A 25,155-nucleotide genomic window follows, 5' to 3' on the forward strand; every position below is an offset into this window, starting at 1 on the left:
TGAAAAACCAGTGCTTCCCATGTGCACTATCATCATAATTATTAAACTTAATACAATGAACATAGTTCATTATCTTCAATACCATGAAAAACAAAAATCATTCATACATTAATTTTATTTAATGGCAGATTTCCTCAAGTTATACATGATCTACAGTTGGGTTTTTTTCCGTATCACTGAAACATGTTAAGGGAATGGAGTAGTTGTAACATATCTAGATTAACCTAGTCAGGACTATTTTGAACCATAAACCATCTGGGTAGCAACAGATTAGATTTCTTAATTGGAGCATTATTCACCAACATATTCTCATTTTGCGAGTCATACTGTTGGGAATTGTGAAAGGGCACTGCCATGTTCTCATTAAATACAATAGACATGCTTGCAGAAATTGCTGTTAGTAGACTCTGACACAAGCATATAGGTGAGCATTATTTTTCATCCCAGTTTAGCAAATTTGTAGATATTACTATTTCATGTCCCTAAGGTAGTCTATCAAATAGATTCTTCTCTATTTTGATAATAATAAGTTGCCTAGCTCAAATATTGCAACTTAATTAACTAAAAAGTGGCAATTTCAACATATGGCATTCTAAGCTATTCATTTTCTACCATAATCACTTTTTAGTTTATTTTAAAGCATTTATTGCAGAATTGTGTAAACTCTTGGCTCATGGGTTACATCAGGCTTGTGTAGTATGTTGAAAGTCTCATTCCAAAATAAATGAACCCAAACTTGCTTTAGGGAAGGGTTTCAGATTCTTTTTAGAGATGAAACAGGTAACTTAAGTCACAACGAAGAATAAGGGACCCATTTTTCCTTTAATCCCAATAGTAAAAAAGAACATATACAAAAAACAAACAAACAAACAAGAAAAACCACCAAAAAGAGAATGTGTGAAATTTGGCCTTTGTTCCTTTTGTAAGATCTTGAAGCTGCAAAAGAATCACCTGCAATATTGTAAATATTTTTATATTTGAAAATAAAAATAAATGGTTTGGAACAGCTAGATGGTTTAAATTCACTTAATGAAAAAAAGAGGGATGTGTTTCAGGTACATCTATAAAGGTAATCAACTTTCTCCATAAATATATTTAAATAGTCTTAAAGAACTAAAAAGTGTTCTCAGTGACTATTCATTCCAAGTTCATGAATTTGGTAACTTGCTATTTTGGCTTGATATAATTCTGAAAATAGGTTGTTCCTAGACCCTTGGCACATAAACTGAATCTAGAGGACTACATAGATATTTAATGTTGCTTGTAAACAAACTGGGGAGAGATTTTCATTCTTTCTATTAGGGATGACCATTTTAATCTATCACAATGCTTCAGAGTTGAACGACAAGTGCATCTAATTTTCACACAGAGGCACCTGAAATAAAATAAGCATATATTAATAGCTTGTTATGCACTTTTCAAATGAGATTCTTTTATAGTCTTTTCCTAGATTCCTTCTGAATGTACATATGTATCTAGAAATGCCTTCTAATATTTATACATATGAAATAAAATTTTAATTGTTTCTTCCAATTGATTGCATTTTTCTGGAACAACTGGAAGTCTGGGATCTTCTGCCCCAACTTAATGCCAAGGAAAAATGTTCTGCCTTCAGATCCAAGATACTTTTCTGCCATCTATGGACAAGGTGTTCAAAGGTTTCTTTTCAACAGTGAAGAAGATTAAATGGAGCAGAAAGAAAAACTTTCCTTTGCTGCAATATTCTTACATTTTTAAGTAATTTTTCAGGCATCATATTTGATATAAATTCTGAGACTAAATGTATAAAAGATTATTGATTTGGATAGTGCCTTGTTTTGGGAAATTGCTTTCTGACTTTACTTATTTTAATGCTATCATTTCCATATCACTATTTTGTTTTTCTAGATGTAATAACTTTATGCTATGCATATTTCCTTACAAAATGGCCTGAAAGGTGTATTTTTATGAGTTATTCTCCAAGCAGATTAGACTGCCATATTTATAGGCTTGCAGCCCGAGATGAAAAAATTCCATTGTTTGTGAAAACACACATAACAATACAAACATACTTATCTGTGTTGATGTACTTAAGGTATACTTCAAATATACTAGGAAATTCATTGATATCAAGAGATATCAAATTGTTTCTACTAACCCTATTACAGGCATTGTTAATGATGCCTTTCAATATTTTCCTGTATGAGTCTGCGTGAGACTTACTGATCCAACAATTCCAGTACTTTAGTCTCTTTAGCAGTAGGTTTCAAACTTGAGCTTTCTAGATCTTGAGAAATTTTTTCCAAACCTATAAAGGATTTAGGGATTCACTTCTCAAATCTTATATATGCCATGATATGTAAGTTATGCACATACAGTTTTACAACTGTATCTGAAAGCAAATCTGTCAAGGTGATTTCACACAAATAATATGTTTAAATGTTATACCTTCTGTGTCAAACTATTCTGTGGAGAAGTAATAACACTTCTTTTGGACTTATTGCAAGTCAGAAGCAGGAGGAGAGATGATGCTTGATATGTTCCTTTAATGAAGAGGATATGATTCTACCATCAGTCTTTTCACTAAAAGAGATGGTAACTGAACTGCCCTAACATATAACTTACACTCACTTTCCTGTCATAAAAAGATCTACAAGCTATAGCACCTAATTTGTAAGAGCTGCTTCAACTGGTATAAGAATATGAAAGCTTAATATACTGTATTTTTGGAGTATAAAATACATCTTAGTTTTTAGGGAGGAAAATAAGAAAAAAAATTCTGCCTCTGCTTACCAGCATCCATGGTATTCAGCTGACACATGGTAACAAGATCAATCAATGAATAGGCATAGCAACTAAATCAGCGAATGAGGGCTATTTGGACTCTGAAATTTGCTTTGCGAGCAACAAGGAAACAGGAAAGAGCTTGGCTTAGCCAGAACTGAAAGTGAAACTGCTTGTGTTTTGCTTGTATTTACTGCTCCCTTGGACACCCTGCTTTTGGTAATATATTGTATATTATTATTATTGTTTTGAATCCTGCTGAATCAGTTACTGTGCTTTCTGAATGTGATTGCTGCTGCAAACTCTGACCAGCCAGGTCAGCTTCAGCACTTATTGCAGCCTGATTCAGCACAGCTGATTGGCGGATGGATTGGACTGCCAGAATACCCCCAATCAGTTGTTCCAGGCAGCAGGGATTGCCACAGACCATCACTGCCTCCATGCCTCGTGTTTTTGGCCTCTGGTGGAGCTACATTCGGTGTATAAGACACACCCAAATTTTCATCCTCTTTTTTGGGAGAAAAAGGTGTGTCTTATACTCTGAAAAATATGGTAACTGTATTTTTGTGTTTCAGTCAATTTTCCTGACAGGCTTTTTACAGAGTTAGAAAAATGTATGAAAAATCTTACCACAACAATTCAGGTTACAGCTGCTACTCATCTAAACTTTTTGGGGTGCTTAAGAATTGGAACACACTTTTACCCTACCATTTCTCCTCTCATATAAATATCCTTCCTACAAATACTTTTTTTTTTTTACCTTTCTTAAATGTGCTTTCCCAGCTCCTGAGCGGATTGCTTCCATTAAGGCCTGCCTTGAATTCCCTGGGCTGTCTGTCATTCTTGGAAGAGAATGGGTTTTTTTCATTCTCAACTGTGCATGAGATAATGGCAAGGGAGGTGGTGGTGGAGGACCATATTGTTGTTCTTTTGTAGAGTTGCTCTTATTCTTCGAAACTTCTTCTGCATTTCGGAATCTCTGCAACTCAGCAGAAGCAAATGAAGAAACCTACAAATTAGAAAATTAAAAAAAATGTTCACAGAAGAGATACACAAATAGCAACAATTTGATATAAGGCAGTTTAATATGAATCTGAATTTTCAATTATTAAACTGCTATGAAATTTTATTTTTACGACTGAACATCTGTTCCTGTTTTTTCATATCTTCCAAAAGGACTGACAATCACAATTAAGGAATTAGTGATTTTGATGTGAAATTAGTGAATTTGATGTGAAAATTCAAGCTTTATTATTATTCTATTATTATTTTTCACACAGGAAGGAAAAATGGTTAGCTGGCCACTAGGCTAAATCAAAAGTAATCAATGCTTTATAGAATAAATGGTACTTGGCTCAATGGCAGTAATTGTGGAGGGATCTAGATATCCTAGCGGACAATCACATATGTCTGAGCCAGCAGTGTGTTGCTCTTGCCAAAGAGCCAATGCAGTCTTAGATTCCTACCACTATTAATTGTATGCTTTAGCCTCCAGAGCTCTAAATATCTTTTTTAGAATACATTTCTCTGCACTCTTTCTAGAGTGTCAACATTTTTTTTGGGGTACCAAGGTGTCCAAAACTAGGCACAATATTCAAGTATGGTCTTAATACTACAGTATAAAATGGTACTAGCACTTCATATGATGTCTCTCCCCTATAAAAAATATAGTGAGGTGTAAGTTATAGAAATCCACACCAGCTCAATTGTTGCATGGATTAACAAGGACCATGCTAGATGTTGGAATTCCTGGACATCTGGTGAAAAATGGGCTACAGAACTCAGGACTGTTGGCTGAGCAATCAACCAACATGCATAGCTACTAGAAGAAATGGTGCTTACCCATCGCAAATACACAGTAATTGAAACAAGAAATAATGATCTTCTATTATTATTATTATTATTATTATTATTATTATTATTATTATTATTATTATTATTATTATTATTATTATTATTATACAATTGTATCACAGCGGCCAGTTGTTTAGCTGGATTTGGCATTGGTTACTAGTCAGGCCCCACCCAGGGGCCTAGGACGTCGTAACGTATTTTCGTAATATACGTGCAGATCCAAGCAGTGCAGCTTTTTGCATTTGACTGATGGTGATTTTGTCAATTATTATTATTATATTATTATTATTATTATTATTATTATTATTATTATTATTATTATTATTATTATTATTATTATTATTATTACAGATCAAATCCAACATGACGAGGATATTTGAAACTAATACACCCATTCTGGAAAGAATATGCAGAATCAGAAATAATAAAAATAGTAAAACAAGGATTTTCAAGGATGAAAATGTTTTTGAACGCATTTAAAAGGAAATCACCCAACTAAATAGGAAATAAATGAACTTTTTGCAAACCTAAGGACTACAAAAGTATACTATACTAGTAATGGAGGATATTAAGTACCCTGACATAAAGTGGAAGACAAACTGTGCAGCAACTGAAAAATCAAACAGGTCCCTGATGAAACCAACAGACAACTTTATCACCCAAAACTATAGTAGGGAACTAGTAGGCCAGCTATACTGGACTGAATCCTTACTAACAAAGATAAAATGATAGAGAAGGTTGAAGTTGTAGGAACTTTAAGGGAGAATGTCCATATCGTACTGGAATTCAACATAATGGAGACACAAGCAATAGAACAAAGTCAAACGAGTGTCTTAGATCTCAAGACAGATGATTTCAATAAACAGAACATCTTGGGAAGGATTCCATGGAGGGAAACCTTAGAGAGAAAAATAACTTAAGCAGCATTGGAAACCCTGAAAATTGAGGTTATAAATGCTCAGTCTAACTCAATATCTCTAAGTAAAAGAAATAAAGAGACTCCAGATGAAACTAGCATGATGGCACATATTTGATTTTGATTTTATTTTATTAAACATGTATGCCGCCCTATTCCCCAAGGGGACTCGGGGCCCTCTGGAACAATAACAAACCAAATAGGGAAAGGGGGAGTACAAAAAACAAAGAAGACAAAACAAGTACAAAAAAACAAATTAAAAACTTCTCAACAGCCATAACCATTTGAGTGGGGCTGGGAACTCATCAGCCCCAGGCCTGCTGGAACAGCCAGGGTGGTGAGGGTCCGAATCTCCATGGGGTGATCGTTCCAGAGGGCCAGAGCAGCCACAGAGAAGGCCCTCCCCCGGGGGGTCGACAGTCAACACTGGCAAGTTGATGGAATCCGGAGGAGGCCTAATCTGTGGGATCTAATTGGTCGTAGGGAGGTAATTGGCAGAAGGCGGTCTCTCAAGTACCCAGGTACGATACCATGTAGGGCTTTAAAAATAACGACTAGCACCTTGAAACCGAGGTACACCCACAATCGCTCGCGCTGCTGCATTCTGGACAAGCTGAAGTCTCCAAATGCTCTTCAATGGCTACCCCATGTAGAGCACATTACAGTAGTCCAGTCTTGAGGTCACAAGGGCTTGAGTGACTGTTCTGAGTGCCTCCCAGTTCAGGTAGGGACGCAATTGGTGCACCAGGTGAACCTGGCCAAATGTCCCCCTGGTCACAGCTGACAAATGTTGTTCTAAAGTCAGCTGTAGATCCAGGAGGGTTCCCAAATTGCGAACCCTGTCTGAGGGGCGTATAATTTCATCCCCTAGCCTGAGAGTTGGAATACAAGGCCAATTATTGGGAGGGAAAAACACAAGCCACTCAGTTTTGTCGGGATTGAATACAAGCTTGTTCACACCCATCCAGACCCTAACATCCTCCAGACACTGACACATCACGTCAACCACTTCACTGACTTGGAATGGAGTGGACAGATACAGCTATGTATCGTCTGCATATTGGTGGTATTTTATTCCGTACCGCCGAATGATCTCACCCAGTGGCTTCATGTAGATGTTAAACAGGAGGGGGGACAGGACCGAACCCTGCGGCACCCCACACTTAAGAGGCCTAGGGCCTCTGTCCTCAAACCAACACCGACTGCAAGAGGTAGGAGGAGAACCACCGAAGAACGGTGCCTCCCACTCCCACCTCCTGCAACCGCCGCAGAAGGATACCATGGTCGATGGTATCGAAGGCCGCTGAGAGGTCAAGGAGCACTAGGACAGAGGAATGGCCCCTGTCCCTGGCTCTCCAGAGATCATCGATCAGCGCGACCAAAGTGGTTTCCATGCTGTAGCCAGGCCTGAATCCAGACTGAAAGGAATCTAGATAATCGGTTTCATCCAAGGACCGCTGGAGCTGAGAGGCCACCACTTTCTCAACAACCTTCCCAACGAAGGGGAAGTTGGAGACTGGATGGTAGTTACTTAAAATGGCTGGATCCAAAGATGGCTTCTTCAGGAGGGGTCTCACCACCGCCACCTTTAAGAGGGGCGGAAAGGTCCCCTCCCGAAGAGAGGTGGTAACAATCGCCTGGATCCACCCCCGTGTCACCTCCCTGCTGTTAGCCACCAGCCAGGAGCACGCAAGTGGAGGCACTCACTGCTCCCATGGCCTTGTCCACTTCCTCAGGTGTGACAAGTTGAAAATGAATCCATAAATTCCGCTCAAGACCCTCCCCCGGTACCTCGGCTGGCTCTGTCCGAAGCCGAGCAACTTTATCTGCGAGAAATTGGACAAATTCCTCAGCTCTACCTTGTAAAGGGTTGCCCGCATCTCTCCCTTTCAAGAGGGAGCGGGTTATCCTGAACAAGGCGGCTGGGTGTGACTCAGCGGAAGCAATCAGAGCGGCATAGTATGTATTTTTTGTTGTCCGAATTGCCAGGAGGTAAGCTCTGATGCAGGTTTTCAACAGTGCTCGGTCTGACTCAGACTTACTGGTCCTCCAGCGGCATTCTAGGCGTCTCTTTTGGTGTTTCATCTACCGGAGTTCCTCAAGTGAACCAAGGAACCCTCCTGGATCCGCAACCTCAAAGAGGCTGTAAAGGCGCAATCCGGTTAAGAGCCTCCGATGCCGCTGAGTTCCAAGCAGCGACCAAGGCCTCCACCGGACTGTGGACGAGAGTATCAGGTATAACACCAAGTGCCATCTGAAAGCCCAGAGGGTCCATAAGGCGCCTGCGGTGGAACCACCTAATCGGTTTCTCCTCCCTACAGTGGGGGATTGGTCTCCGAAAGTCAAGCCTCAGCAGGAAGTGGAAGTTTATAGAGCTTATAAACTTTCCATTCTATCTTGGCTTGGTTGATTCAGTGGTTGGCTTGGCTGGGTTGATTGTTGGAGACAAGAGAGCCTGTCTTTCACCACTCCAGTATGGAATCCCCAGAGACAACCTTTTCTTCCTTTTTATTTAACACAAATCTGCTGAGAGATCTTCCATTGGTTTTGGGTGAAATGCCATCAATATTACCTTGAGTAATCTGAGTAATGCACTAGAATGTAATCCCCACACATTAGAATGTATTCTTTATTGTGCAAAATAGGGCAGGGATCAGCTGGTATCCTGCTTTCCATTTCTATTCTATTGTCATTATGTATATAGAAGGATGAGAACCAGAAAAAAAACCAGAAGCTACGTCTCTCAGACTATCATGTTAACTATTCAAGTATTACTTTTAGTAGTCTTTTGAATATAGAGATATTTTGCAAATTAACTATATTTGGTGATTGAGAAGCTTAATCTAAGTTTATACCTTATCCAGTATACTACTATATTTAATTCTTGTGAGGACCTCCTTAGCTGAGTAGGATGACAGATATAGATACAGATAAAGGTTTTTTCCCCCCTAAAATATCTCATCTTATCTACTACTGGAACAGGAGGCTGAAAAACAATGCTTGCCCAGTTACAGCTGAGTTGTCAGATGTGACTATTTATGGATCTGGTTCTAGTGAATGTTAATCATGCATCTATAACCTCTGGGGATTATTGGGACCACCTCTGAATACGACTTGAAAACTACAATTTATTTATTTAAACAATTGATAAGACCACCTATTTTGTGAAAGTGACAAGGCAAACAAGACAATTTAACAACTTCTAGGCTCAAGGCCATAAACACAATCCATCTTATTTAAAAACCAGTATTAAGCAACATTAACCAGCAGAGCTCACTTAACTATCTGATGCAACAGCTGGGGGAGTTACAGAATATTTTACAAAGGGATAACAGAGTTGGGACTATGCTGATCTCCGATAAATTCTACTTTATAAGGCAAGCGCTGCCACAGAGAAGGGCAATTCTGGTTCCCCCAACATTATGTTGTTTAATGGCAGGGACTCAGAACATGCTTTACCTGCTCTACCTGGTGGGGTAGAGCAGAAACCAAAGTAGATGGGCAGTTCCTCAAATATGCTATGCAGGTTTTATAGGTGAAATCCTGAACTCAGAATTGCACCCAGAAGGCCACTGAGCATCAAAATATTCATGGAGCAGTGCTGCTACATGGGACTACTGAAAACATAACCACATATACAGTATCTACAAACAATTCCTTAAAGCAGCTGTATCTTTTCCCTCAATCTTACAGTCACTGTTTGTGGCTGCACCATAATTCCAAAAAGTTGTTGCTAACAAACACTATGTAAGCAATTTTTCTATTCAAATCCAAAGGGCTGTACCAAACTATTATAAATTAAAAAAAAGCTCCAAACCTACATGAAGCTAGCAGCAAAAATACAAAAACCAATGAAAGTGAAGTGAGATGCATTAAAATTTACTACAACTGCTATGTTGCAATAGTTTAAATATTTTGTTGATTCTATTTGCAGATTTAAAAGTGCACAAACTATTTTTGCTAGATGAGGACAATCTTTAGTCATTTAGTACCTTCTGCTTTGACCCGACAGATTTACCAGAATGTTAGTTGGAGATCCCTTCAACCTTCCTTGGATAATTTTAAAGCAAATGTTTAAGACCAGAGTTAGGATTTCAAATTAGAATGGATTTTTAATTACATCTTGTTAAATTACAAATATAGCAGTGCAATTAGAATTACCTTTCTTAATACTGAGACTCCACTGTGCCCTCTAATAGATGCCAAAAGAGCTGAACGCTCAGCTTCTGTTTCCATGAACTTTGACTCTTTCGGACTTCCACTTACAGTACTGTGTGAAATCTGACATATAATAAAACATATATATTTATTTTTTTAAACTTAAAATTTGGAAACATGAGTAATATCTGATTATTTTTTTGACTTACCTAATTTTGGCCTTTATCTGACCTGAATATACTGATATATGTATAAAAGCAGCTTTGCAAAATACTATAATATAATATGCAAAATACTATAATAAAATACTTTTTGTTTCTTAGTATGTTTTATTGCTTTTTAGTATCCTATGACTATCACTAAGTATTGTATCTTATGACTCTTGATGAATATATTTTATTTTTTCTTTATGTAAACTGAGAGCATATGCACCAAAGACAAATTCCTTGTGTCTAATCACACTTGGCCAATAAAGAATTCTGTTCTGTTCTATTCTATTACTATAAAACTATAAATTTAATAGTTATATATATTAGTATATATTCATTCATATATATATTTATATACATTGCATGACAATTATCACCTCTTTAGGACAGGATTAGTCTGTTACACTATCTATAGTCATAGCAGCAAATGTTACATATATTAAGCTGTTATGGCTGTTGCATAGTACCAAATAGCATGTATAGAACTGATGGTAATCTACTACTGTATCTTGGTAATATGCAAGTTTTATAGTGTTATAGTAGCTTAATAGGTCACTGGAAATAATGATTGTTATAAAAAATAATTATAACTTTGATAAAAACAGCAACAAACAAGCCCACTTCTGATCTTATAGGAAATGGTGCTTCATCCAAAGCTGCTTTTACCCAATAAATATTTACCTTTCGGAGCTTGTCTTTTCCTGCTGAGTTTTTAATAGCTTCCATTAAAGCACTATGTGCTGACGTATTTTTTGGAAGTGGCTTCTGGATAACTGATTTAAACTTCTTCTTTGGCCCAAAAATATTGTAGATGCTGTCCTCTATTCTATTAGAACAGAGTTTACTTTCTGCCTTGCCAAGATTCTCATCTTTTTCTAAAGTTGTTTGGTTAACTATTGTTGCTGATGGTAAATTGCTTGATTTCATATGGGAGCTAAATATTGTGGCAGATGAATCAGCATTAGGTTTGCTAAGAAAAAAGGGAGAGCTAACCTGATCAGATGGCTTTTTTATTACTGCAAAAGTAATTTCTCTATCGGTTACATCTTGTACTAAATCATGAATGAGTTCCTGTTCCGAGATACTGTTTTTGTTAGATGTTATTATAGTAGATGTCCCACTAATGCTGTTAGTACATTTGTTTTGTTTTTGTGTCTTGATATTTGATACCCTAGGATCAGCACAAGATGGAGTGGTATTTGACACATTTTTACTGAAGGTACTTGAATACAGTTTTTGGGTTTTTCCTGGCTCTGTTTCCATTGGGCAGTATTTGGCCGCAACAGTACATCCTTTAGAAAATGGCTCCATTTCAGTTTTTATTTCTTCTGTTTTATTTAGTTCTTCATAATGCTTTCCTTGAATGGTTTCAAACTGGGTTAGATCATTGGAATTGGCAACAGTTGTGGTTAAATAGTCCTTTGATGATTGTTTGGGGGGCATCTGAAGCACGAAATCTTTCCTGCTTATCACAGATGCTAAGACAGTTTTTCCTGAAAACTGGGAGGTATTACTAGGGACTTTTGTTTCAACTGGTCCAACAATATTTTCAGAATGGGAACCAACTATTGGCCAAGTTGTTTTCCTAATACAATCAGGTTCAGTTATGGACATTTTATTAGGTTGTTTTGAATTAATGGTGATCTCTGTTTCAATAGAATGGTCTAACGGTAATCCTTCAGTTTGCTTTTCCGTAGTATTTGACCTCTTGCATTCTTTATCTCCGCCAAAAACATTTACTTTGGAGGATGCATCTACTATAATTTTTCTAGCATGACCATCATTAGGTTTCACTAGGTTACCTAACTCGTCTATTTTAATGGCACCAGTATAAGGAGACTGATTTCTATTAACATCTCTCATTTTGGGTTTGGGAGGAACTACTGTAAAAGTTGTCAAGCCAGTTTTAGAACGATAGATTTTACTTCTATTATTACTACTACGTCGCCATGGAAATTGTGTTGGGTCAGATTCTTCTTCATCAGAGTTTTTTGCTGATAATGCTTTCAATTTTGGATGAGATTTATTAAGTTCATCAATGACATTTTCATAAATATTTCCTGTTGAAAATTTTTGTGACAAATTCTTAGGTGAATAGGAAGATGTTCCTACACATTTCTTACTTACAGTTTCAATATTTTTATTTGTGTCAAAAAATTTAACTAGATCAGTCAATTTAACTGGAGTATTTTCACTAGTTTCTATCGTAGAAAACAAATCTTTTTCTTCTTCTTTATTGGAATGAGTAATGGTATTATTTTCTGGAAATTCATCAATAATTGTCACTGGCACAGGAAATGAAACATCAGAAGGATTCTCAGCTTTTTGTGGCAGTGGGCTGGATGCACCTTTCATCTCAAAGACAACCGATTGGCTTTTAGGATCATTACGTATATTTTCCGTCACTGCAAATATTGTCAACAAATTATTTCAAAAACTATTTACAATGAAATGGCAACATTTTGCAAAATTTTATAATCAAAAGCTACTATGTGTACATATGTGCATCAAAGCTACATATGTGTACATGTGTGCATCAGAGGTGGGTTGCTAATTTTTTTTACTACTGGTTAGGATGTGCTCCCATGCACCGCTTCTGCGCATGCACATAAGCGTCTGGGCAGGTGGGTGGAGCCTCCCGCTGCCACTACTACCGCTATTACAATTCGGGCCAAACCGGCAGCAACACACCTCTGATGTGCCTGCCTGCCGGCCAGCCTATCTATCTATCTATCTATCTATCTATCTATCTATCTATCTATCTATCTATCTATCTATCTATCTATCTATCTATCTTCAATAATTTAGCTGAATACCACATAGACAATAGAATTTTCTAAAAAAATTTCCTTCCTTCTGTGATGGAATACTCAGTCTTCTAACAATGCATGTAAATAATACTTTTTAGAAATTCATTCTCTTGCTCTCATAAATATAATAATCAGTGATATACTTTTTTTTTGTAATATGGCATACTATTTTTAAGAACTGGCTCTGTTGGCTTCATTGCTGGTACTGTGCCTAGCCCTTAGCCATGGAACAAAGGACCAGCATATTAGCCATTACGATTCACCTTTGTTCTTAAAGTTCCCAGAAATTTAACTATAAAGCTGGAGTGAGCAAGGTTCAACACATCATTGAATGTAACTATAATAAGAGACTTATGACTAAAGAGGGAAAAATAAGTCTAATTTTATTGGCATAATATTCAATGAAGCTATTAGGTTATGATAGGCGATTATATTACCATTACTACTTTCTCCAATTTGGAGATTTACAAAAATCTTTTAAACCTTTCTGGTACATTCTCTACTATTATTTCCTCCTCCTTTCTATTATGTTTGCAGATCAATTTCCACCTACCTGCCAGGCTTTTGTCTAGTGCAAGTTGAACCTTTTGCACACCAGCAACCATAAACTTATCAGTATTCTCAATTTTGGTTTCCATCATTCTGCCATCAGCCCTGTATTATGAAGACATTTGGTTAATTGCTGATTTCTAGCAGGGCTAATCATACTAATACTATAATTTGGGTGAAGCAGTGACTTGGGCCAAGGAACAAGAAAGTCAAAGTAAGTCAAAATAAGTCAATATGCATTGTACTGATTATAGAAAGGCCTTCAACTATTCAACCATGTCAAATTATGGAATGTCCTCAGGAAAATAAGAATCCAGAATGTTTCACTGTCCTCATACAAATCCTATATATACAGAATAGGAAGCCAGAGTCTGGAATGACTCCAGATTGGCAGGAGTGAAACAAGGATGTATACAGTTCCTAATTACTCAGATTATGCATTGAATATATATTAAGGGAGGCTGGATTGTGTGATTTTAAAACTGGGGGAAGAAACCTGAGCTATACTTATGACACTATTCTGACAACTGAGAATGCAAATGATCTACAAGCTCTTGTAAGTCAAGGAACACAGTAAGAAAGAAAGAAAATGGAATTAAAGATCAAAACAGTAGTAGATATAGTAACCAGCCTTAAAACTGTCAATGAAAGTACTGAAATGTTGGATAGCTTCAGCCTTATAGGATCAACTTTCAACAGTAAAAGAATCAGCAATCAACTTGATAATCTAGCATTGGAAGACACGACATGTATACCTGTAAAGATCAGAATCATGTAGGCAATGATTTTCCCTGTAACACTTTTTGGAAGTGAAAACTGGACTCTGCAGAAGCAAAGAATAGGACAGAAAGAACAGTGATGCTTTCGATGTTGGAGAAAACTCTTGAGAATACCATGGATATCCAAGAAAATAAACAGATCATCAAACAAATCAATTCAGAGTTTTCATAAAAGGTACAAATGACCAGACTCAAATTAACAAGTTACGTATACATTATGAGAAGACTTAGCTCTCTGATGTAGGTTACAATTCTAGGAAAAATGGAAGGAAAGAAAAGAAGAGGACAATAAGATGCAAGGTGGATGATCTCAATTAAAGTATATACCATTGGTAGACCTGAAGGTTGGGGATATACCATGCTGGAGAAAGTCTATTTATGTGGTGACTAAGATTCAACACTGAATTGATGGCCTATATTTTAATTAAATCCCACAGAACCAAATTGCTTTAAAATTACATGTAACAATAAAAATATTAAAACATTAACAATTATATTTCTCTTGATAACAGATTAGACCTGTTTGCCCCAACTCAAGCAAGTAAAACAATCTGCCCTGAATTCCTCTAATTTGTTTAAGGTTGGAGCATAGTCTAGACTCTATGAGCAGAAAGAACCATTATTAATTGCTATCATGTACTAAGTGAGAGGATGGGGAGGAGTCAGAGGATGAGACACAGAGTTGGGTTTCTTATTTGGATCAGAAACTCAACAAAGGGAGTGGAACACAAAGCAAAATTCTGCAAGTCTGCTCTTTAAGACAACCAAGCCTTTTTTGCAAAAGAACTAGCTGCAGTAAAGTCTGGATGTTGTTAATTGTATGTTTAGGCCCCTGACAAAATTTATAAACTACTTGTTTCTCTGCAGCCAGCTATGCCAAAATAATGAACTTGCACATCATCTCAAAAATGTAACTTACCTTTGTTTAATATTCTCAGATTTATCATTTTTAAAGGAAGCATTATTTACAGAACATCCTTTTGCAAACAATATGGGATGTATTTCAGCCGAGGTCTTCTCAACAATAGATTTGTTTCTTGAATTTATGCCATCATTTTGAAAAGCCCGTGATACAATAACAGGGAATAAATTAGTAGTTTTATTACATTTTGGACAACTGCTGAAAGAGTTGGTTTCTTCTATAGTGTCTTCTTTATAAGTATGTGAAAGTTGAACATTTCCTAAAGAAAACACAGGAAAAAAAGTGAACAATGAAGCTTTCATTGTTTGGAATCATATTGCCTAATTCATTGCTGTCTTCAAGTCTTGCCTTCACCATGCAAACCAGTTTAGTGATCTTGGTCCATTCTCTCTTAGTCCAACTCAGCTCAGAACAACTTTCCTTTTTCCTTTCCTTTTTTTCCTTCTTCTTTGAAAAGGCCTATAGTTATATATAAATCCATCAAAAATTGTCAAGATGAATAGTTTAAAGTAACAACATCTTACTCAAAGTAGTTTTTAGCTAACAGAACTACTCCTCTATTTGGTAATTCTGAAAAGCAATTTCTTTCAGAAACCCAAAATATTTACTAGTAAATACAGATTAAATCACCTTCACTATAGTATGTTATCATCTTCAGACATATAAAACCCAATTCATCTTCCAATGCGCGCACACACACACAGATAATTATATAATTATAATTATATAATATAATTATTATATTTATTATTATAAAAATTATAATTATAATTTTATATATATATATATATATATATATATATATATAATATATTATATATTATATATTAATATATATATATATTTCTAGAGACATACTATAGATGATGATAATAGATAGGTAGGTAGGTAGTCTTTAGAAAAACTTTCCTTTTTACTGCAGAAACTCTATAGTCTTATCAAATAGTAACATGACAACTTTACACCTACACACACACACACACAAATCTAACTGTGAACTTTTATTTTTTTTATGTGTAGATCATGTTTATAATCTCATATTCTTCAAGATCACACTTTCTCAGCAGAATTATTTGAAAGTGTAACATATGCCTATCTGAAAGTTGCATGGTTTTACAACCTTTTTTGTGGCAGTTATTAAGCAAATACTGTTCATTAAGAAAACACTGCGGTTGTTAAGGGAATCAATTTTAAAAATGGGTGGGATTTTTTTTGCTAGAAACCAGAATTAAATGCTAAACCAAAAAACTGCAAATATTGTAATCATGTGATGTTGGGATGCTGAAAACAGCTCTAAATATGAGTCAGTTGCCAAAGTGCAAAAGTGCAAAAGTGCATTTATGTGACTGCAGTGATACATGCGCGACTATCAGAACTTCCAAAAAAGGTGGCAAGTTCTGGTAGCTTTGGGAAGGTCAGTCATTGCTTTGAATGGTGGTTGTCACTTTTTTCTTTCTATTTGAAAAACCTATTGATGAATTTGAAGTTGTTCATTTTGGTTTTTTGTTTTTGTCTTGTAACTTCAATTTTTTCCCTACAAAACATTTCTGACCCATTATCCTAACCGATATTCTTCACCCCAGATTTTATACCCACTGAAGAAAACTAAGTTTCTTTTTGGATAAGAAGATCCTTCTTGTATCACAATATGAAACTATGCTCCAGTAATTCACACAGAAACTTAAATGCTACAATTTAGATATTTCATTACTGGGACATCTTTCTTTTTATAATATATCAAGAAAGATTTAAAACAAATAATAATTCTAGCTATATTGATGCTTGGAGGTTTGTTTAAGGCATATACCTTTTGCTTGTGCAAAAAGATAAGAGATTTTTAACTGTACATTGATTGGAGAAGGCGATTAAAATTTACTTGTCTTAAAACAAAATCTCTACAATTAAATCTTATGAAATACTTATGAAAACTAGAGGGGCCAACAGATTGGAAGGGGTCAATCTACCTTACAATACAGATAGTCCTCAACTTACAACCATTTGTTTAGTGAACAAAGTTATAATGGCACTGAAAAAAGTAACTTATAACTGTCTTCACACTTATGACGTTGCAGCATCCCATGGACATGCATGATCAAAATTTGGACACTTGGCAACTGACATGTATGATGGCTGCAGTGTCCAAGGGCCATGTAATCACTTTTTGCAACCTTCTGACAAGCAAAGTCAATGGGAAAGCCAGATTTACTTAAGAACAATGTTAGTACTTTAATAACTGCAGTGCGATACACTTAAAACTGTGGCAAGACAGGTCATAAAGTGGGACAAAACTAACAACTGTCTTACATAGCAATGTAAAATTTTATGCTCAGTTATAGGTAAGGAACTACCTGTACCTATAAACAGCAACTTAACATATTGTACAATGACCTTAATTTCACATGCTAGCAAAAGAATGCTTAGGATCTAATTTCAGTCTAGATGCTGAATATATATTAAAGGAAGCTAGATTGGAAGAAGATGAAACTGGGAAAACTGGAAGAAAAAAACCAGCACTATGCACTATGCTTATTATATTATATTATATTGATAAGTTGAAAATGCAATGATTTACAAGTATTGAAAACCAAAGACCACAGTGAAAAAACATAATCGCTGGAAACCAGCATGGATTTGTTAAAAGAAGGTCATTTCAAACAAATTTTGCCTTTTTTGATAAAATGGCTAAATTAGTGGAGCAAGAAAATGCTATAAATATAGTATACATAGTATACATTTCCATAAGTTATTTGAAAAATAAGCCACAACCTACTTCTAGATAAAATAGAACAATGCGGAATAAACCGTACCACTACCAGATGGATATACAGTTGGCTGATCAACCACACTCAGCATGTGGTCCTCAATGGAACTATACCTACATAAAAGGAAGCATCCAATAAGATATTTCAAGGTTCTACCCTGGGCTCAGTGTTCAACATCTTCATAAATGGTTTAGATGAAGGGATAGAAGAGGAAATCATCAAATTTGCAAATAACACCAAGCTGATTGGTGTAATTGCTGACACTTTGGAAGATATACTTAAGATTCAGAAGGATCTTGAGAGACTTGAGCATTGGGCCTTATCCAACAAGATGCTGTTCAAAAAGTTAAAAAAAAGTAAGGTCTTGCACTTATACAAGAAAAACCAAATGCATAGATACAGAGTAGGCAGTACCTGACTTAATGGTAATTACTATGAGAGGTATCTAGATGTCCTCTTCAGCCACCATTTAAGTTTGAGCCAGCAATGTGATGCGGCTGTCAAAATAAGCAATGAAGTCCTAGGATGCATTAAGAGGGGTCGCACCAAAATCATGAAAAGAGATAGTACCTATAACTTATTAGTATGCAATAATTAGAAACCACACTTGGAATATTGTGTCCAGTTATAATCAAAATACAAAAAAAAATGCTCAGGCTCAAGAAAGATTACAGCAGCAAAGAGAACAGCAACAAAGAAGATAAGGGTTTGGAGGCTGAATTGTATAAGGAATGGCAAAAGGAACCAGGTATGTTTAGCTTAACAAAGGGAAGACTGAGGGGTGATGATAGTCTCTTTCAATACTTAAAAAGCTGTCACAGAGAAAAGAATCGGGTTCCCCCCCTCCCAATGGCAGCACACTTAGATGCTGCGGCTTTGAGCTCCTGGTGCCACAGTAGAGTTAGGCAAAAACTAGTCTATATCCGCAGGGAGTTATTACCAGCGACTTCCAGCAGTCTCATAATATACTGAGTGACATAGTAAGACTGCTAGGCTCTCCATGGATTGTTGTTGGCCCTAGGAGGCAGCGAAGAGAGCGAAAACAGAAGCAGGGATGTAGAACTCATTTGCTAGTTCGGGTATGGAAGCAGCCTCACAGATCAGCATTACCAAGCATTTTTCTAACCAATTCTAGATCCTTTGTCCACAAAACTGATGAAGTAGAGGTATGGATGGCAGCGAATAAGCTCATTCATGATTGCTGTGTGATGATCATCACAGAGACCGGGCTTCATCCACTTGTACCGGATGTAACAGTGGAGCTAACTAATGGCACCACACACCGCTTTGACAGGAACAGCAACTCTGGTAAAAGCAAAGGTGGAGGGCTTTGTATTTACACACATAATAACTGGTGCACTAACAGTAGAGTTGCTTATACTCACTGTTCTGCAGATGTGGAATTCTTAACTGTCATTTGTCGGCCATTTTATTTACCTAGTGAGATTTCTGTTATAGTTATCACTGCTGTCTATATTCCACCTGATGCAAATAATAGCGCAGCGCTCTCTAAGTTAGATAATGCCATCAAGAGGCAGCAGCAAACTTACCCTGAGGGCGCTTTTATCGTGTCTGGGGATTTTAATCAAGCCAGTATAAAGTCTGTTCTCCCTAGGTTTGTGCAGTATGTGCAGTGTACCACCAGAGGTAAGAATACTCTAGACCATATGTACTCAAACTTAAGACAGGCATATAGAGCAATCCCCCTCTCCCATCTGGGTACGTCTGACCACATCTCTCTGCTATTGTGCCCAAAGTATATCTTTTAATCGATCGAAGGTAGAGACGACGCGAGAGCCAGGACTTCACAACACAACAGATTTATTCAAGCAAGAAGATGACAGCAATTCAAAAGTAACATTTCCGCGCCAAGGTATTTATACGCAGTAGTTTAAACAGGGGAACCAATGGGAGGCCTAGGAGCATCTAGCAACTGCACCCTGGCCAATCAGGTCGCCTCGGCTGGCTAGCAACAGGCTATGCTGCGCCTCAGCCAATCAGGGCGCATTCTAGACTGTTGCTGGCCTCCCGGTTGTAAGTGGAGGATTTTCTGAATCCTCAACACCCCTTCCCCCTGGCTTAGAGCACATGCCCCTGATTGGAGGATGCGTAGTCCTCTAGGTAGGCGGGGCGGCGCCGGACCTGCCCAGATCTTCGCAGTTTGCCTGCAGTCGTCGGAGGGGTGAGACCTGCTCGTGGTAGCTCCTCCCCAAAGGGAGTGGAGCTCCGAACGATGCCATTTTGGAATGGCTGAGAAGGCGGGCTCAACAAAACAGGTAGGCCGGGCCAAGGGGGCGCGGCTACAGAGGGAATTTTGCGTTGCCGGGAGGCGGCAACCAGCGAAAGATTGTAGCTGGAACTTGGCGGTAAAACCGTTTCAGGTTGAGTTTGCTGACGCCTGCCAACAGGGGGGCGTCTGGGTAGGTAGGGCCTGAACTGGGAAAGGCCCTGTCGTACTGCGCCTGGTCGGATTGAGGTGGAGCAACTGTAGCTTGAAACTCTGGAAACATAGGATAGGAGAGGCCTGCCTGGGGAAGGCCTGGAACATTGGGACTGGCTGGCAGGCAGCTATGTCATTGGGCCCTGGATCCTTCGGGCCGCTGGTCTCCGCAGGGAGGCACCTCCTTAGTTGATCCAAATGGCACTTCCACTCGGATCCATCGGCCAGTCCGACCCTTCGAGCTGGAGTGCGGCGGAAACTTTGCGGGCCCCGGCTGACGCCTGGCTGACCGTCTCCCCAACGGCATCCGGCTGGTAAATGGTGTGGCAGTCTTCAGCCCACCTAGCGGGCCATGTCGGTTGGCAGCACGGCTATGGTTGAGATGTGGCAGGCCGCTGTAGGAAGGATGGTGCAAGCAGGGAGGCGCGACAAACCTGGGCAATGTGGCCCTTCTTGTTGCAACGGCGGCAGACTGTGCCCTTGAAGAGGCAAGCTGTGCGGGCGTGGCGGCTGCCGCAACCCACACATCCAGACGAGGCAGGGGCATCTGGCAGTGGTGGTGGGCACCTGGGCTGTGCCCGGAGCTAGCCAACTAGTTCAGAGCTGGGATCTTCGGGTGGCACCAGCTTGTCAACGAGGCAGGCTTGAGCGGCAGGTGGAGGGCACACAGGAAGCGCCGGAGGAGGCGGCAGAAAGGGCTGCAGGTGTTGCATATCGGCCGTGGACTGCTCAGAGAGCTCAGCTGCTCTGGCAGCTTCCACAGCCTGCTGAATTGTGATGTCGGGGTACCACAGGAGGCGGCTTCATAGGTGAATGTCCTTCATCCCGCATACAAATTGCTCGACGAGGTTTTCGTCCAAATCGCGGAAGTCACACCGGACCGCCGTTACGCGGAGCGACTCTAGGAATTGGCTGATGCTTTCCGCCGGTTTCTGGACACATCGGCGTAATGCGTAACAGCGAGAGATGCGGAACGCTGCCAGGGCGTAGTGATGCTTCAGTTTGGACATTAACGTGTCTCAGCTGAGCTGGTACACCGGTCGTGGAGAGGCTAAGGCTCTGGTGGACGCGAACATCGCAGGTCCGCAACAACTCAAAAAGAAGCTGCATTTTTCTGCCTCTGGCTGATTGTGATTCTTCGATGCCATAAGGTAGCACTCGAAGCGCTCCATGAAACCTTCCCAGGTTTCACCAGCGGCTCCGAAGGGAGCAAAAGGTGGTAAGGTGTATGCCATGGTAGCTGTAAGAGATCTCTCGGTGTGGTATGCGAGAGAGTGATAGAAGGGCGTAGAGAGAGGAAAAAATATATCAGCGGTTCGCCACACCAGCGGGTTGACGCAGCTTGAGCGGCTTCTGCTGAATTCCTTCTCGCTCTGTCCTAGGCTCTGCAGTCAGGAATTGCTGAATCCCACCTTCGTCGCCAGTTTAATGGATCGAGGGCAGAGACGACGCGAGAGCCAGGACTTCACAACACAACAAGAAGATGACAGCGATTCAAAAGTAACATTTCCGTGCCAAGGTATTTATACACAGTAGTTTAAACAGGGGAACCAATGGGAGGCCTAGGAGCATCTAGCAACTGCTGACACAATACCCTGGCCAATCAGGTTGGCTCGGCTGGCTAGCAACAGGCTATGCTGCGCCTCAGCCAATCAGGGTGCAGCCTAGACTGTTGTTGGCCTCCCGGTCGTAAGTGGAGGATTTTCTGAATCCTCAACATATCTCCTTTAGGAAAAGGATACGACCAGTCTTGAAAACTGTCAAAATCTGGCCAGAGAGAGCACTCTGCCAGTTGCAGGACTGCTTTGAGACTACCGAGTGGAGTATATTTGAACATTGGGAGCTGCAAGAATTCACTGACACTGTACTCTCATACATTAAAACATGCACAGACAATGTTACAGTGAATAAGCACATCAGAGTTTACAGTAATCGTAAACCCTGGATGTCAGCAGAAGTACAATCATTTCTGAGAGCCCAAAACTCAACCTTCAAGGCAGGAAACGAAGACAAATACAATGAAGCCAGGGCAAACGTGAGAAGAGGCATTAAGGTGGCTAAACAGAAATACAAACAAAAGGTAGAGAAGTATCTGGAAGATAATAACTCAAGACAGGTGCGGCAGGGGCTACAACACCTAACCAACTATAAGGGCAAATAGAAAAAAATAGCCAATGCTAATGTCCTGCTAGTAAAGAAGCTAAATAGCTTCTTCACCCGCATTGAGGTCAAAAGATCAGTCTCTGTGGCTCTAGCCCAAAGGCCCTCTGACCTCCAGCCACTCACCCTGGATGAACATCAAGTGAGAGCTGAGCTGAAGGCTGTAAATCTCAACAGAGCTGCAGGTCCAGACAGGTTGTTGGGGAAAGTGGTAAAAACCTGTGCTGACCAATTAACAAGGATTTTTAACCTCTCCCTGCATCAGGCTAGAGTCCCATCATGCTTGAAAACAGCCACAATTATCCCAGTTCCAAAGAAAGCAGCCATAAAAAGCTTGAATGACTATAGACCCATTGCCCTGACATCTATAGTGATGAAGTGCTTTGAGAGACTGCTCCTACAACACCTCAGGTCCCGTCTTCCACCAAATTTTGATCAACACCAGTTTGCTTATAGAAGCAACAGTTTGACAGGGGACACCATCACCACTGCTCTACATATTGCATTGAGCCACCTTGACAAATCTGGGGATTATGTCAGAATGCTTTTTATAGACTACAGCTCGGCCTTTAACACCATCTTACCAGGAATTCTCATTGAAAAGTTGACCGATCTGAATTTCCCTTCCCTCACTTGTGAATGGATCAAAGACTTCCTGACGGATCGTCCATAAATAGTAAGGTTTGGATCCTTTACATCTTCCACGCTGAAGCTCAGCACAGGATCCCTTCAGGGCTGTGTGCTCAGCCCCTACCTGTACTTGCTGTATACATATGACTGCATATCCTCTGATCCATCCAACATCATAATAAAGTTTGCAGACAACACAACAGTGCTGGGTCTCATAACTGGAGGGACAAATCAGCATACAGGAAGAAGTCCAGAAGGTATCCACATGGTGCTCAAGAAACAACTTATATCTAAATACTAGTAGGACAAGATTTCCGGAAGCACAGAGAGGAACCTGCCCCACTGTATATCGAGGGGGGCTGTGTGGAGAGGGTTTCCTCTTTTAAATTCTTGGGACTGCTTAATAGTCAAGATCTCACCTGGAAAAACAACACATCTTTGGTGATTGAAAGGCCCAACAGAGACTTCATTTCCTTCGAGTCCTGCGAAAAAATCAGGTGGAACAACGGCTGATGACCTCTTTCTATCGGTCCACCATAGAAAGTGTCCTCACATATTCTATTACAGTATGGTATACTGGTTTAACAGCTGCAGACAGGAAGGCACTACAGAGAATGATCAATTCGGCACAAGAAACCATTGGTTGCCCCCTGACACCACTGGATGACATCGCCAGATCTCACTGCTTTAGCAGAGTAAAGAAGATACTCAAGAGGTAATTCACACCCTGGTCAGTGTCTCTTTGCACTTCTACTATCAGGCAGAAGAATAGCTAGCCGAACAAACAGGTTTAAAGATTTAAGGATAGTTTCTATCCTTCAGCTGTGAAACTTTTAAATACAACCACAATCACTGCATGCACATGCAAGTTTTTTTTTCTTTTCCTTTCTTTTTTCGTTTCTGTTATAATTTTGCACCAGTGAGGTTAAAACCACTTTCATTGTATTTAAGTACAATGACAATAAAGATTATACTTATACTCTCCAAGCACCTGAGGGTAGGACAAGAAGCAATGAGTGGGAGCCCATTAGAGGGGGATCCAAGAAGCAATTTCTTTAAAATGAGAACTGGATTTATACAATTGGATACTACAACCTGCTTCAAATTCTTCCCTAGATGCAACATCAGCTCCGATCAGATTATCAGGAATCCAACAAACAGTAAGGGGTTTAATCTCAAGCACATGATCTGGAGTTGGAGGAAATATCAAATTATCCCGTGTCATTGATAGATCACCCTTTGATTGTCTGGAGCTCTTTATTCTGCTGGGAAAATATGATCCATTTAATTGGTCTATCCCAGGTAACTGACATACCCACTGGTATTTCTGAGAACCATCCAATTAAAGTTTTAATTTCTTCTTGGAATGTAAAGATGACTATGCCCTTATATCAGCAGCATCTGCACAGCTTCTCTATGAATGCAGATCCTAAAGGTTCTGACTTTCATAAGAACTTCAGAAGATGAAATAAGAGAAGAGATGCCTACAATGCTACTGGAGGAAGACAAGGAACAAATCCACAACACATGAGCAAGGGCATTTTTTAAGGATTGTATGATAATAAAAATGGCAAAAAATGTGTATTTTATCATGTTGCTTGCATCTGTTGACTATTATCTAGCTATCCTATTTAAGGCAACTTATTCTCTTCTGTGATAGGTCAGGTCATCATCTGTAGGCCTGATGTGAGGAATTTTCTGGTATCTGTCAAATAAGATTTGCTCTGAACTAGATTCCAGCTATGTAGCATTCCAGCAGAGGTTATATGGGGAGTGTTTCATTCTGCTTTTTGTTGCTTATGTTTTTGCTTCTGAGAAAGTTTAAGAATCCTCAGTTGTTAGTGAGACAACCACTTTATTAAAACCTTGCTCTTCCAAATTGGTCACATTCCCTGGATTGGGTTCAGGAATTCTTGAGATAAGGGTTGGTTCCCCTATGCTTAAGGAAGCAGTAATCCTTCCCATATGAGGACCTAACAATACTGGATAATTTCTGACCAGTTTCCAACCTTTCCTTTTCCAAAGAAAAAAAATTGTGGAAAATGCAGTTGGGCTGCAGCGTCAGAAGGCTCTGGAATTGACAGATTATTTAAATACCTAAGGTGGGATCAGGATGAGATGGTGCATCCATCTTGGACCTCCTTAATCTATCAGTGGCCATTGATATATTAATTAATGAGGACCTGGCATGACAGCAATTCTC

General features: G+C 39.1%; 1 protein-coding gene across 1 annotated transcript in view; it reads right to left on the minus strand.

The window, feature by feature from the left end:
• Positions 1-232: 232 nt before the first annotated feature.
• The window catches only part of COBL (cordon-bleu WH2 repeat protein), an 88,322-nt gene continuing 63,399 nt past the window's right edge, over positions 233-25,155 (minus strand). Inside the window, exons 11-16 of the mRNA XM_014052405.2 lie at positions 14,958-15,219; positions 13,264-13,364; positions 10,582-12,305; positions 9,695-9,814; positions 3,524-3,772; positions 233-1,375 (exon numbers count right to left, since the gene is read on the minus strand). Of these exons, the coding sequence (XP_013907880.2) occupies positions 1,355-1,375; positions 3,524-3,772; positions 9,695-9,814; positions 10,582-12,305; positions 13,264-13,364; positions 14,958-15,219 (2,477 nt within the window). The 3' untranslated portion in view covers positions 233-1,354. The remainder of the gene's footprint in view (positions 1,376-3,523; positions 3,773-9,694; positions 9,815-10,581; positions 12,306-13,263; positions 13,365-14,957; positions 15,220-25,155) is intronic.

The sequence above is a fragment of the Thamnophis sirtalis genome, unplaced genomic scaffold (assembly GCF_051295495.1).
Source record: "Thamnophis sirtalis isolate CommonGarterSnake01/CBP01778 unplaced genomic scaffold, rThaSir2_p1.2 scaffold_4, whole genome shotgun sequence".
Taxonomy (NCBI): Eukaryota; Metazoa; Chordata; class Lepidosauria; order Squamata; family Natricidae; genus Thamnophis; species Thamnophis sirtalis.